Here is a 13,419-nt window from a genome sequence, read left to right as displayed (position 1 = left end):
TGTTTCCTGAATCGCAGTCTGGTGCTTTTAGTTAAAACTGTTCAAATATTATTATAACAACAATACAAAAAATAAAAACAACACACGCACATACACATTAATAAGCCAGTCTTCCATCTCAACAAATCACTTACTTCAATGTTCCTGATTTTTTCCAGAATGTCTCCATTTGAAACTGCAGTAAAACAATTTTGAACTTTTGAAATACCTTTTAAAGTTTTCAGCCAAGTTTTACAATTGGATGGCTGAATTATGTAAAGTCCAAAATACTGCCATTTATGTCATCATTTTAGATGACTGACTCAATTCCAGGATCCTCTATCCTGCTTCTCAAAAGATGTTGTGCAGATTTCTGGGTGGTCCCTGTAATACTTGCAAACAGTCTACAAGATTAATACTATTCCATAATAATGATACTAAGATATTATTTTTCATTTTTGCTCTCACTCTCTCACTAGTGTACAGTTACATTTTTTAGAGCCTACATGACCTGTGATATCCCAGCACTGAATACAGAGGCAGATGTGAGGATCTAGCCACCTTCGAGAAGCCAGACATTAGATTTGCAAAAACGTTAAAGAACACCACACTTCTCAATAAACTTTATTTTGCATTGGAGACAACAGTTATTTTTCATGAAAATTTTTTTATATTAACCTATAATTGGCTTGTTGCTATTTTTAATATAAATTAATAAATAAATACATTTTAAACATTTCTCAGTTCCAATCTCTAATGCCACAAATACTGATAGATATATAACCCAAATGAGCAAAAGCTCTTTAGGGTCCTCAGTAATTTTTAAGTGTCTAAAGGCAACCTGAGGCTAAAAAGCAGAAAAGCACTGCTCTCCCCACTGAACCTGAACCTTGAGATCCACTTGGTCCAATGCTTACCTGCTCAGCTGGGACCTTAAACCTTAGGCCACTCTCAATAACTAAGTACTGACACCTTGTTTATTGTAGGGACACCTGAGCCAGGCCACGTCCAGAAGTACCCTCATCCTTCATCCTTCCTCATATGGATCTAGGCCTGGGGAGCTTTACTATATGCCCTGGAAATCTTGGGGGTGGGTGGGAAATGGACCATTAGCTCCTGGGACCCCTTAGCTGTAATGGTGGGGCTTAACCACATCCATAGCCTCGGCCCACCTCTCAGGTCTCACTTCCTCTATCTCTGACTTCCATTTGTGGTTCCCGCTCCCCTCTTACATCCTAGTGCATCCTCGCCCCAGTCCACAGTATCTGACGTCAACTCCAGTCTCAGGCTGAATGTGTCACTCTGATGTTGAAGCAACCGGTTTTCTGCCTGTCACGTTCTCACACTTCTTGGTTGGGAGCTATGTGGCAGCACTTGTGTTCCTGAGACTGGCCCCTGCCCCATCGTTACGTGCAAATGAGTTACTAAAGCAACAGCCTAATGAGGGAGAGATGGGGCTGGGGCTTGGGGAGGTGTCCAGGGGACCTCTGGAGGAGATTTTCTTCCGTGACCAGAAGGAAGGAGGGTGGTTTTCCTCCAGGGGGTGCTGTGCTGTGGTAGTAGAGGTGGCCTGGGCTCTCTACTTGGCTCTGAGACCGGGGAATTGGTCCTGGAGGCTGCGGTGGGTCTCTGCCCTGTGAAGGACCAGGCCGCCCTCAGGCACTGTGACCCCCTGGGCCCCTGTAAACGCTGGACAGATAAAGAGGGGGCTGTCATCAGACCCCAGCCTGAATAAGGGCCTCAGGGGCCCAGAGAAGGGCGAACGGGGACACGTGTAGATGTGCGACCTGTCCCTCATGTTATAGAAGGACACATCTCCAGCTTCATAATCCAGGAAGATGCCCACCCGGCGAAGGCGCTCTTTCAGGGGGAGAATCTTCTTTGGGGAGGACAGGACGCGGTACTTGTTCTCAAACATCTCCAGGGTCCAGAAGCCGTTCTGAGGAACCAGTAGGGCTTCCCCTTTCCTCTTAACACTGTCTCTACAAACACCCACAGCCCAAACCATCACGTTTTCGACCTCCACCTCCCAGTAATGTCTCCCTGAGGAGTAGTTCTCTAGGCCCAGGACACAAGGCTGACAGTCAAATCTCTCTGGGTTGTCAGGCAAGCTCTGCCTGGAGGGACCCCGTCTCACACTTCTCCGGTCCTCTGACAGGAAGAGCTCGGGATGAGCGGTGTCTGGGTCCAGTACCACATCAGCTGCAGAGGAAGTCTCAGGTTTAGGCCTAGGATCTCAGGAGATTGTGAGATTCCTGGTCCCCAGAGAGATCCCAGAAAGCTGGTGGGAGATTCCCCCATGTGACCGCCTTTTCCGTGAAGGCCCCTCGATCCCAGATCCCAGGCAGCTCACAGAAAATTCCTGAGGCCGCACTTCTATCTCTCAAGTGGCAGGAGCACTGCCTCAGGTCGAGGAGAACTGGGGCTCTAAGAAATATAGAAAGTTCAGCAAATGAGCTGAAATTAATGGCTCCCGCTTTCTCTCAATGTTCTTAGATCTGCCCCCTTTTCTATTCAAAATATATGATCTCTGGGACTCTCTTTAGTTAAAAAGCTTCCCACATGGCTTAAACCAGCAAGGAGGACCTATCCCCTCCCCCTCCCCCTCCCCCAATTAAGCCATTAAGACCAATTTTTCCCTACACAGATAAGGGTGATGAAGTGTCCCTACACTGGTCCTCTGTGTTCTACCAGTTTAACCAGGTGACAACTGATTTAAACGACTAATATGCGTATCCTTCAAAGGGTAAAAAAGAAGGATAATGTCCCCCAAAGTCTACCTGCCATACTTGCTTGAGAGGTGAGTATGGCAAAAGGTAGTTTTGCCTTAATAACACTGGTGTGACATCTATAGCTATGAGCTCTCTGGATACAGGAAATGCCTCAGACCCCCGACTTTCTGCAGCCCTCTCCCATCTGCAGTTACTATTACTTAGTCAGTCTACATCGAACACAAAATCATTGTGTTAAAATGATTTGCTTCTTTCTCCAAGTTGTTATGTCTGATGGTGATAATTTTGAAATTCGAAAGAGGAAAGGTCCAAGTGCTGTGGGATCTAGTAAAGCCTGCATTCTTTGATGCTTGTGAGCAGAACATGACAAATCATAAAACTCAAAGTGCTCATTAGGACCAGGCAATTGGACCCTGTGTTCTCCCACCTGCCCAGGTCCTCTCCGCTGGCAGGCTATACACAGGGTTAGCAGCATTCTCTTGGAGCAGGAAGGTATTTCTGGTCCCTATTTGTACACCCCTCAGCCAGGCCTGGGAAGCTTATTGCTTTTCCCACACGTGGCTCTTCCACTGTGTAGTCTATACCATCTCCCAGGTTATAAATAGCTAAGCCAGTATTGTCTTCTTTCAAATTAATCCAGGATCCAAAGAGCAACAGCTACTAAAAGGTAACCTTTCGGGACATCTATTATGTATGGTAGACCTTTGGTAATCATGGATGAAATTATTCTAAAAAAGAGAGGATGGTGGGAAGTAAGCTATAGAGTTGGTTAAGAGCTGCGGGGCTTCCCTGACAGCAGAGGTAGGCTCCGGCACTGGGTGGGATACTGCTGGTGAATCGGCCCCAGGCTCCTGCCCCCGCTAGCCAGCCTTGGGTCTCCTTGTTCATCTCCTCTAATGTGTCCCGTTGGCTGCCTGGTGGGGAGAAAGCTCGGGATCTGAGGGAATGTCAGAGGCGCTCACCCGCATGTAAGAGGCTTCTTCTCCATCCTGCAATGGGGACAGGCAGAGAGGTGAGCTTCAGGAGACAATGCAGGGCAGAATGCAAATCATGCAGGGAGTGGTTCAGGAAATGCTCAACTTACGCAGTTCTTCATGAAGTTGCTCTGAAAAAGAAACAGAAACAAATGAATGTCCTCAAGAGAAGAACTAAGAGAGATAGAGTTTGTCTTAAATGATGATGGCTGGTCTTCTATTTGAATACCACTGTCCCCCTCCCCTCGCTGCCTTGGGAATTGTCAAGATACCAGAAATAACATATGATCAGGTGGCTGGATATTATCAGTACTTATTTGGGTTTGCTCTTGTCCAACAATACAGGGCTATACGTAGCCAGGTGAATGGATGCAACATTTGCAGAATGGAAGAAAGCGAGGTCTGAGGGATTCATTACTAGGACACGAAGAGTTCTAAGCCCTTGCCGCTGCCTTTATTCACGTCCTCTCTCTCTTTCGCAGGCTTTTAGCTGCCCGAGCTGTGTCCTTTTGTATGACAGTGAACTGTCTTCCTACTCTTTTACCTTTTATTAGACGTTCTTTCTCTTTTTCCACACGTTCTTTCCCCAGTTCCTTACGTGCAATTTCTTTCTCTTCATTTTCAATCTCTATTTGCATGGACAGAAGCTTTTTCTCCATTTGGAGTTTCTTGACGAGACAGATGCTCCCAGCGATGATGAAGAGCAGAGAAGGCAGGATGACAGTCAGGGCCACCATCCAGGGAGATGTGCTGGGAATAAAGGGTTCTGAAAAGGGAGCCCAAAAGTCCCATTTAGTGAGAGAAAGGAGCCCTGGGATTAGAGCCCTTCCGGGCGCAGATCTGAAGAGCGCCTCCCCTGCACCCCTGGCCCCCACCAGGTCCCTGCTCCGTCAGCTTCTCTTTCAGAAACCCCAGCTAGGGAAAGAGACTGTGGCTCTGCACTGGCTCACCCCGCAGTGATTGCCAGGGTTGGGGCCCCAGCAGACAAAAAAGCGGTAACATCTGGAGTCACCATGGGTAAGACCAGGGTGACTAAAAGCTAACCAGCCATACTGAATCAGCACGGCCACCACATGGTACAAGCCACCATCCCTTCTTGCCTGGAATATTGCAATGCCTTCTCCCTGCTTCTGTCCATATCCTCTGCGGTCTGTCCTCGGCACAGAGGCCTAAGTGAGATCATGTTGTTTCTCTGCTCAAAACCCTGCAGTGTTTCCTACCTCACTGAGACTAACAGCCAAAGTCCATTTGTGGCCTACACTGCCTCATATGATTCAGATCTACTGTCTCTCTGAATTCATCTCCTCCAACTCTCCCTGCCCTCAATCCATTCCAGTGATACCTGTGTCTTGGGGGGATCCTTGAAACTGCCAGATATGCTCCTGCCTCAGCCCTTTGCATATGCTGTTCCTGCTACCTGGCTTGCTCAGTCCTCGAACATCTGCATGGCTCACTCCTCACTTCCCCAACTGCCATATTTTCCGTGAAGCTTTCCCCAATCGTCCTATTTACAATTACAACTGCCTTATGCCCCTGACACTCTCTATCACCCCCTCACTAACTTTTTTCTATGGTACTTATCACCATCTGATATAATCCACAGTTTAATTAATTATTTCACTCCTTGTTTTAATTCATGATTTCATTTATTGCCTTCTGCTGTTCTAGAATGTGAGCCCCATGAGGGCAGGTATCTTCATGTATTTTGTTCACTGATTTACCTTCGGTTTCTAGAACAGTGTCTTGAACATATGAGACGCTTGTTCAGTATTTAATGAATTTATGAATGTCTACAGACAGAGAATTTCTCCAGCTCTGTCCCTTGGGAAATCTCTTGGGCAGGAAGGCAGGGCTTCAGCAGATACTACCTGCCATAGATTTATGACTGATCTACATGTTTGAAAATTGCCGCAGGATAAGGACCATAACAGAGAAAAAAAAAACAAAACAAAACTATCAGATTTACCCTCAGAGAAGAGGCTTCCTACTCCTGTGTTTTGAGGTGATTTGATTTTTCCTCTTGTGACAAGGGGAGAGGCCTCAGCTCAGGTGTAGCCTCTAGCTCTTCAGTGCCCAGGACCCTTCCACTCCACGCCCCTACTCCCATCCCCATGCTGGGCTCCGGTCTGTCTGATGAGGATCCCGCCTCCATGAGATGAGCCTCCAGAGAGCAGGGAACTAACCTGGAATGAAAATCACAGTTTCCTTCTCCTGGTTGAGCAGGGTGTTGTTGACGGAGCAGGTCACGTTCCTCACAGACTCATCCATGATGATCACAGCCATGGTGACCACGAAGAGGCCATCTGCGTTCGTAGTGTAAGCCTCCTCCAGCGGGGGCATGATCTCACCATAAGGGTCCCTCCACACGGCATGGGGCTCTGGGTACCACCCTACAGATGTGCATTCCAGCCGGATGCCTCCATCCTCGTGGCCCTTCATTTCAATAACGGGCTGAGAACCCAGGCCTGGGGAGAGAGACCAGCTAAAGAGGTAATGGTGTCTTAGCCGAAGTGTCTTAGCAGATCAGCTGTTAGTGATGAGAGCCAAGGGAAGCCGGGAGAGAGCAAGAGGCTGGTGTCCAGAGAAACTGATGACACACATTCCATTCTGTGAAGGGAGAAAGGAAGGAAGGAAAGGAGGGAGGGATGGAGGAAGGAAGGAAGGAGCCAGTAAGGAGGAAAGGAAGGAAGAAGACCTTGATGTTGGAGAACACCAGGTGACCAACATGTCAAAAAAATTGTGAGATCTCTAAGTGGGGAAAGGATTACATTGTACTTTTCTTTGCGCTCCACCTACGGACCCCATCACAGGAGCAAGCATTTATCTGCCTCCTAATAAATATTGGTTGATTGATTCATTCAGCTAGAGATTTTAATTTTCTCACTTCCGGGTGGGTGTGTCCACTGTGACCAGAAAGAAGCAGGCTTTCACTTTCTGCCTGAGAGGACTTCTGCCTGAGAGGACTTCTGCCTGAGAGGACTTCTCAGTAGCTCTGGCTTCCTGAAGTTCTAGGTCAATACAATAAGGACAGAAACCTGCCAGGCTGGCAGAATCTTAAGAAACTTTTTGAGTTCAAGGCACTGACCCTCTTCTCCTGGTTTAGGACTTCACATCGCCACAGCTGTCTGATAATCATAAGCAGCTGTTGGTTTTTAGGAAAATTGACAGAGCCAGTGTGCAAAGCCAACCCTTACCCCAATTCAGAGATGTTTACCTTCCAGTCAATTGGGCTCCGTCAATTAGGTAATTTTCTTACAGTCCCTTGACAACATTCCCCTATTAGATCTGGATGCTCCCGGGATCCTTAAGATAAAAACATCACCTCCTTGGGCTTCCCTGGTGATGCAGTGGTTGGGAGTCCGCCTGCCGGTACAGGGGACACGGGTTCGTGCCCCGGTCCGGGAGGATCCCACGTGCTGCGGAGCGGCTGGGCCCGTGAGCCCTGGCCGCTGGGCCTGCGCGTCCGGAGCCTGTGCTCCGCGGCGGGGGAGGCCACAACAGTGAGAGGCCCGCGTACCGCAAAAAAAAAAAAAAAAAAAAAAAAAAAATCACCTCCTTAATGTCAGCAGATCATCGTCAAAAGTCCTAAGAATCTAGACTCTTCCTAACTTATTCTATCTTTCAGAGAATCCTCAATAAAAGAGAATACTGGGTAGGAGAGAGCTGCAAATGCATGGTCCTGGGAGACTTCTGCCCCTTTAGCCAGGTATCCAGCAATCATTCAGACTTCTTTTAAGGAGTTCCTTTGTTAAGCCTGTCCAACAAATTATACCAAAGACAAAATTAAAGCAGTCACTTAAGCCTTACTGTTTCTTGCTCAATTTGATCTTTTCAAGATGGAAAATAAAAAACAACTAGTGGCATATTGAAAGGCTCACACAGAAACTTTGAAGTGGGATAAGATTCAAAAGAACTTGGCCAGATGGAAAGAAATCCTACAAAATGTTCCAGGGCAGGGGTTCGATAAGGGCAAGCAGGAGACAATAGACTTAAGGACAGAACCAGCCAGCCGATTAACCAAACTGGAAAACAGTAAGCAAGCAAGCAAACAGGTGTACACCAACTCGCTTCAGAGTGCGGCAGGTCAGGGTCTTGTTTACAGGGGAAGAATGGAAAATGCCTGCCACATACAAACACATGGTGATCAGCTCTGTAGTGCTGTTGTGAACAGAGTCAGGGCACAAGGGTGGAGAAACCCTTCTTCCATGATATTCTATATTAATCAGATACAAAACTGCCCTCCTGAGTAACGAAGATGGGATCTCCTGCCAGTCAAGTTTGAGGCCCACTGGGAAGGTCGCACTGTCCACAAACCTCCATTGGTCTGGTGGACTGAAATGCCATTGATTTATGTGTGTCTTAAAGGCTTTTCCATTCTTCAAACATTTCTTTTAAAGTATAATACTCTGACACCGGAAGTGAGGTCATACCTTAAAGCCAATAAACTTGTAGAAATCCCAGTTTAAATGCCACTTCTATCCTGAAGCCTGGCCAAATTCTCACTCATTTTCTCTGTGGGATCACTAGGCTTAATATATAATTTACTTGTCAGTCACTCACACGACAACTAGTATTTGAGGAGAGGGAAAGAAGGTAAACTTAATGTTTATCAAGAAATGAGATGTCCATATATGCTGTAGTTTCCTGGGCAGTCCTTGTTGATTCCACTTGTCCCTGTGCAATTATTGACAGTGCCTCCTCTCACTCTCAAAAGTGTGCAGTTTGAGTGATAAACTATATGGTCCCCTATCAGGAGCCCACACGCCCTGTGTTGTGCTAGATGGGACTTCACACTGGATGCTCTCAGTAGCCCTAGACGTGCATGGCTCACTTCCTCACTTCATTCTTGTTTTGTTCAATCGCCATCTTTTTCCGTGAAGCTTTTCCTGACCATTCTATTTCTAATTACCTTACCTCCTTGCCTCCTAGAACTTTCCATCTCTTCCCTGCTTTATTATTTTCTATAGTACTCATCGCCATCTGATATAAAATCCAGTTTAATTATTTCATTTATTTCTCTGTGCACCCTCCAGAATGTGAGTTCCACGAGGGTAGGGATCTTCATGTACTTTGTTCACTGATTTATCCTCAGTTTCTGAAACAGTGACTTGAACATGAGATGCTTGTTAAGTATTTGTGGAATGAATTTATGAATGTCTGCAATGAGGGGCGTGCAAGGGTAAATTTTTCCACTCTGATTTTGATATCAGCCATTCATCTTTTTCACTCCTTCATTTTACAGCTACTTATTAAGTACCTGCTAGGTGCCAAGCAATTTGCTAGATGCTGGAGACACAGTTGTGAATAACTGCTGGTCCTGATTGTGATGTGGACTATTAACGCTTTAAAAGAATGTCTAGTAACAAAAACCTGAATGAGTACTTTTTAGTGCTGTCTACAAAAATTTTCAGTTCACCTGGGCCCATGGTTAGGCTTGTACTTCCCTCTCCTGTATAGTTAGGCATAACCATGTGACGTGCTTTGGTCAATGAAATGTGAGTATAAATAACATGTAGCACCTCCCAGGCAGAAGCTTTACAAACCAGTGAGTAATTTGCTGGGCTCTCTTTCCCTCTGCTCAGGTGAACCACAAAGCTCCAGGCAGATCTGTATGAAGTAGAGCCCCACCAGACTCAGGAAGGATATATTTCATGTGTTAGAAACAGACCTTTGTTGATTTAACGTACTGAGATTTGAGGGCTGCTTGTGACCAGAGCATAACCTTGACAATCCTGACTAATGCATACTTCAAAGATGATTAAAAGCAGGGACTGGTAAGAGGCTCATGGAAAAAGGTTAAAAAAAGCAGATCTCAGGCTTAGAATAGAGATAGCTCAGGCACGATGTGATGACCACTTACAGCTTTATGGAGCAGATTCATTTAATCCTTCAATAATATTTGTTGAGCACCTGTTATGCTCCAGGGTCTGTTCTAAAGGTGTGGATACAGCAGGAGAAAAATAGAAAACAATCCCTTATGAAATCTACATTCTAGTGGAAGAGCCATAATAATCTGGATAAATACGTAAAATGCATATACGTAAGAAGGTGAGAGGTGCTGAGGAAAACAGTAGGGAAGGAGGGTAAAAAGGGTCAAGGATGGTGTTCGATCCTCACACGCGTGGAAAATAACTTATGAAAAAGAAAAAAATAGATTGAAATCACATGTGAAAAACTTCTCTTTGGACTTAATGAAAAAGGTATGGAGCATCGTATATGACTGGCGAGAGTGTATATTGGTACAAACACTTTGGAAAACAAATGTGTAGTACCTATTAAGGATGTATATTTCTCATTATACAGCATGTCTCTTCCTAGGAACCTGTTTAAGTTGGGGATTTTGAGAAGTGGCATGTTGTGGACTGAACTGTGCCCCCGCAAAATTCATATGTTGAAACCCTAACCTCCAGGCCCTTAGAATGTGCACGTATTTGGAGAGAGGGCCTTTAAAGAGGTAATTAAGTTAAAATGAGGCTGTTAGGGTGGGCCCTAATCCAATCTGACTGGTGTCCTTATAAGAAGAGGAGATTAGGACACACAGAGAAAGACACCAGGAACGTGGACCCACAGAGGGAAGGCCACACGAAGACACGGAGAGAAGACCACACGAGGACCCAGTGAGAAGGTGGCCATCTGCAGGCCAGGGAGAGAGGCCTCAGAAGAAACCAAACCTGCTGACAGCTTGATCTTGGACTTCCAGCCTCCAGAACTGTGAGGAAATACATTTCTGTTGTTTAAGCCACCCAGTCTGTGGTCCTTTTGTTATGGCAGCCCTAGCAAACTAACTCGGTCAGGAGAAGGCAGTGTTCTAGTTCTTGACATGAGTAGTGGTTACATGGGTTATGGCTCATAATAATTCAGTAATCTGTACATTAATGTTCTATGAGTTTTTGTGTATAATACTTTACAATAAAGATGTCTAATTCTAAAACATGTTACTGAGGAAGACGCTTAGAGATCTCTCACAAGTAGGCATAAGAATAATTTGTAGGGATTAAGCATTCGCCCCTACTCAAGGTGACAGCTGAGTTCCGTGTGTGCGTCTCAAGAGTCGATGCCCACCGTTTAGCAGAGCAAACCCACTCACTGGGTCCTTGAGCAGGGGAAAGCCACCCTCCCTGTTTAAAGGGGATTCTAGGCAAAAATCTGCTGGTCTGCAGGGGCCCTGAGGTGAGGAGAAAAACTCTCCCTAAGAGTCAGGCTGTGAAAAAGCAATGGAGCAAAATGGAAGGTCGTACCTGCCACCATCAGGTACATGATGGCCTCGTCGTAGGATCTGCCTTCTTGGAAATAACAGCGGTAGATGCCGTTTTCGTGGGCTGTGACGTTGTGTATGATCAGCTCCACGCTCCCTTTGCTGATAGCTTCGCTCACAAAGGTTGTTCTTCCCCGGTACTCCTCCATCTGCTCCTCCGTTCTCTCTCGATGGCCCTTGTACACGAACACTGCAGGGGAGAACTGCGTCCGGAACCACCGCACCTCCATGCCCTCAGCGTTTTTCTCAGGTGACAGGTGGCAGTGTAACTTGGTGTCTTCTCCCACCATGGCCAGAATTGGATCAGCTGGTCCCAGGACAGTAAATTGGACTGTTCAACAAAGCGGTAGAGTCAGACAAGGGCACCAGCCATCAACTCTCTAAGGTGGGAAAAGAAGTGGATATGCCAGGACACAGACATGTTCTTTCTAAGGGGCTTCCTGGGCTCAGGACTCTGGGGGCCAAGAGATGTGGCTGGTCGACAGTAACAGACACCTAGCAGGGGTAGGAGGGGTGTCTATTGAGGATGCTAATGCTTCTTGAACAACACATTGAGAAGCATACCCTGATACCCCGCATGGACCCTGAGCTTACACAGATCTTTTTCTATTTCCCAAACCAGCACAGTGCCTGGAGTATACTATAAACTTGAGCTGTCCAATATGATAGCCACTAGCTAGTCCCAATTGGAGTGTGCTGTAAATGTACAATACACACAATTTTGAAAATTTAGAAAAAAATGTTAAGTATCTCACTGTTAATATTTTACACTAATTAAAAGTTTAAATAATAATATTTTGGTTATGTGGAGTTAAAATAGATTATGAAAGGTTGTTTTATCTGTTTCTTTTTACTTTTTTAAACGTAGCTACTAAGAATTTTAAGTTATATATGCAGCTCGCCTTTTGTGGCTCTCACTGGATTGCTAAATGGAGGGCGCTGGGATCCGTTCGAAGACCGTGCGCAGAACGAAAAGGTGAGCGAACACAACTGCAGCCCTTCTTTACCCTTCCTCTTTGCAGACTGAAGTGCTGATTTTCCTTTCTGAGAAGTTGATAGGAGTTAGTGGCATGCACCCCTACCTGAGACCGAGGCAAACAAGCTGAGGAGGTGGAAGAAGAGAAGGGAGCCTGGCAGGGAGAAATGCAGAGAAGCAGCTGGCTCCATAAGCACCCACGAGAGGCAGGGACGCGAAGCCTAGAGAGACGTGGAGAATCAGCCAGGGAGACTCGGCACTACGGTTCTGATCTAGGTCAAACTTTCCTGTAACCCGTGTTGGTTATCATCAGCGCCCCAACTGCTGTCTTGGGCAGGCCCCTTCCTCTCCCGGTTCAGGTATTTCCCGATAGATGGCTTCATTAAACATTCCAGGGAATAAGCCAACAATACAACGATCGGGAAGACAGTTTTCCGCCCTCCTCGGCTCACTTCTCCGGCCAGAGTTGAGTTTCTTCAGACGTCACTTGATATTCTTTCAAACCCATCCTCCCTCCCGTCCCCTCCTCCTCGCCGCGAATCTGGCTCGGCACCAAGTCAAGCCAGGGGTGGAGAGCCTCCCTCCCCTCACCCCCGCCCCCGGAAGCATCCCCTACCCGGGACCCCACCTTTCCCCTTCCCAGGTTCTGTTCCTCCCGCCTACCGCCCCCCACTCCCCGCCCCAACCCGAGCGGTAGCGCGTCCCCTCCCTTTCTTACCTTCTAGAATTAACTTCTGCGTTTTCTTTTCTCCTCTGACGCTCAAATGATGATTTTCCAGTTGTCCTTCTTCCCCCTAAACCCGCCCATGGGCACAGGCACAACCAGACCAAATCTTCCCGAAAGCGGAGAAGGAACTTTTCTTCGCCTCCCGTTAGTCGCGGCCTGGGGGCTGCGGTCCCTGGGACCCGGTCCACTAGGGGACCACAAAGTCACAAGATCTCCAATGAATGATTTAGAGCAGGCCGTGGGTCAGCCAGCCAATGGCATCCCTGAACCTGCTTTCTCACCAGTTACTGGGTAGAATACACAGAAACAGCTTAGGACTTAAAAACGCACAGCCGCACGGAGCCTTTAAAAAACTTTCCTTTTTCTTTCTTCAGAAGCGAGATACTTTTCATTTTTTTATTGAAAAGCCTTGAGATTCCCCGAGGATTTTGGCGTTGCAGCTAATCACCAGGAGAGGCCTGCCGTGTGTAGAAGTCTCTCTCTGTGTGTGTGTGTGTGTGTGTGTGTGTATATGGTGTTTGGGGTTGGGGGTGTGATGACGTAAGCATAAGCATCTCTCACAGCTTCACATGTTTCTTAGTCTTGGGTGGGATGGAGCCCAGTTGCCCACATGATAACCAACTGATTAATGTACCCTTTATGTAATTTTTCTCTCAGTTGGCTTTTCTCTTTTTATTTTCGAACTTGAGTTTTCTGGGATCAGTTCTCAAGTAGACAACGTGACTCCGAGTCCTTGACTCAGAGTCAGCTTTTGGGGAACCCAAACTAAGAGATGG

General features: G+C 46.6%; 1 protein-coding gene across 6 annotated transcripts; it reads right to left on the bottom strand.

The window, feature by feature from the left end:
* Nucleotides 1–1,423: 1,423 nt before the first annotated feature.
* On the bottom strand, nt 1,424–13,026 carry LOC112404092 (butyrophilin subfamily 2 member A2-like). Of its 6 annotated transcripts, XM_024751903.1 has the most exons (8): nt 12,635–13,026; nt 12,023–12,137; nt 10,924–11,271; nt 5,869–6,150; nt 4,230–4,451; nt 3,796–3,816; nt 3,674–3,700; nt 1,424–2,181 (listed from the first exon to the last, which is right to left on the bottom strand). In XM_024751903.1, the coding sequence occupies exons 2-8, from the start codon at nt 12,105–12,107 to the stop codon at nt 1,559–1,561; spliced, it is 1,608 nt and encodes a 535-aa protein (XP_024607671.1). In that variant the 5' UTR covers nt 12,108–12,137; nt 12,635–13,026; the 3' UTR covers nt 1,424–1,558. The 6 variants fall into 6 exon arrangements, with proteins under 6 accessions (XP_024607671.1, XP_024607673.1, XP_024607672.1 ...); XM_024751905.1 differs by lacking the exon at nt 12,023–12,137 and having other exon boundaries at nt 12,635–13,012; XM_024751904.1 differs by lacking the exon at nt 12,635–13,026 and having other exon boundaries at nt 4,284–4,451; nt 12,023–12,438.
* Between the last annotated feature and the right edge of the window lie 393 nt (nt 13,027–13,419).

The sequence above is a fragment of the Neophocaena asiaeorientalis genome, unplaced genomic scaffold (assembly GCF_003031525.2).
Source record: "Neophocaena asiaeorientalis asiaeorientalis breed wild unplaced genomic scaffold, Neophocaena_asiaeorientalis_V1.1 scaffold165, whole genome shotgun sequence".
Lineage (NCBI taxonomy): Eukaryota > Metazoa > Chordata > Mammalia > Artiodactyla > Phocoenidae > Neophocaena > Neophocaena asiaeorientalis.
This window is presented reverse-complemented; position numbering and strand designations above follow the sequence as displayed.

Coding starts and splice junctions, on each gene's coding strand:
- LOC112404092 (XM_024751903.1), bottom strand. CDS start 12,107: ATGGAGCCAGCTGCTTCTCTGCATTTCTCCCTGCCAGGCTCCCTTCTC. Junction 3,701..3,795: donor GCAACTTCATGAAGAACTGC/GTAAGTTGAGCA, acceptor TCCCCATTGCAG/GATGGAGAAGAAGCCTCTTA. Junction 2,182..3,673: donor AAGAAGCCTCTTACATGCGG/GTGAGCGCCTCT, acceptor CTTCCTCTGCAG/CTGATGTGGTACTGGACCCA.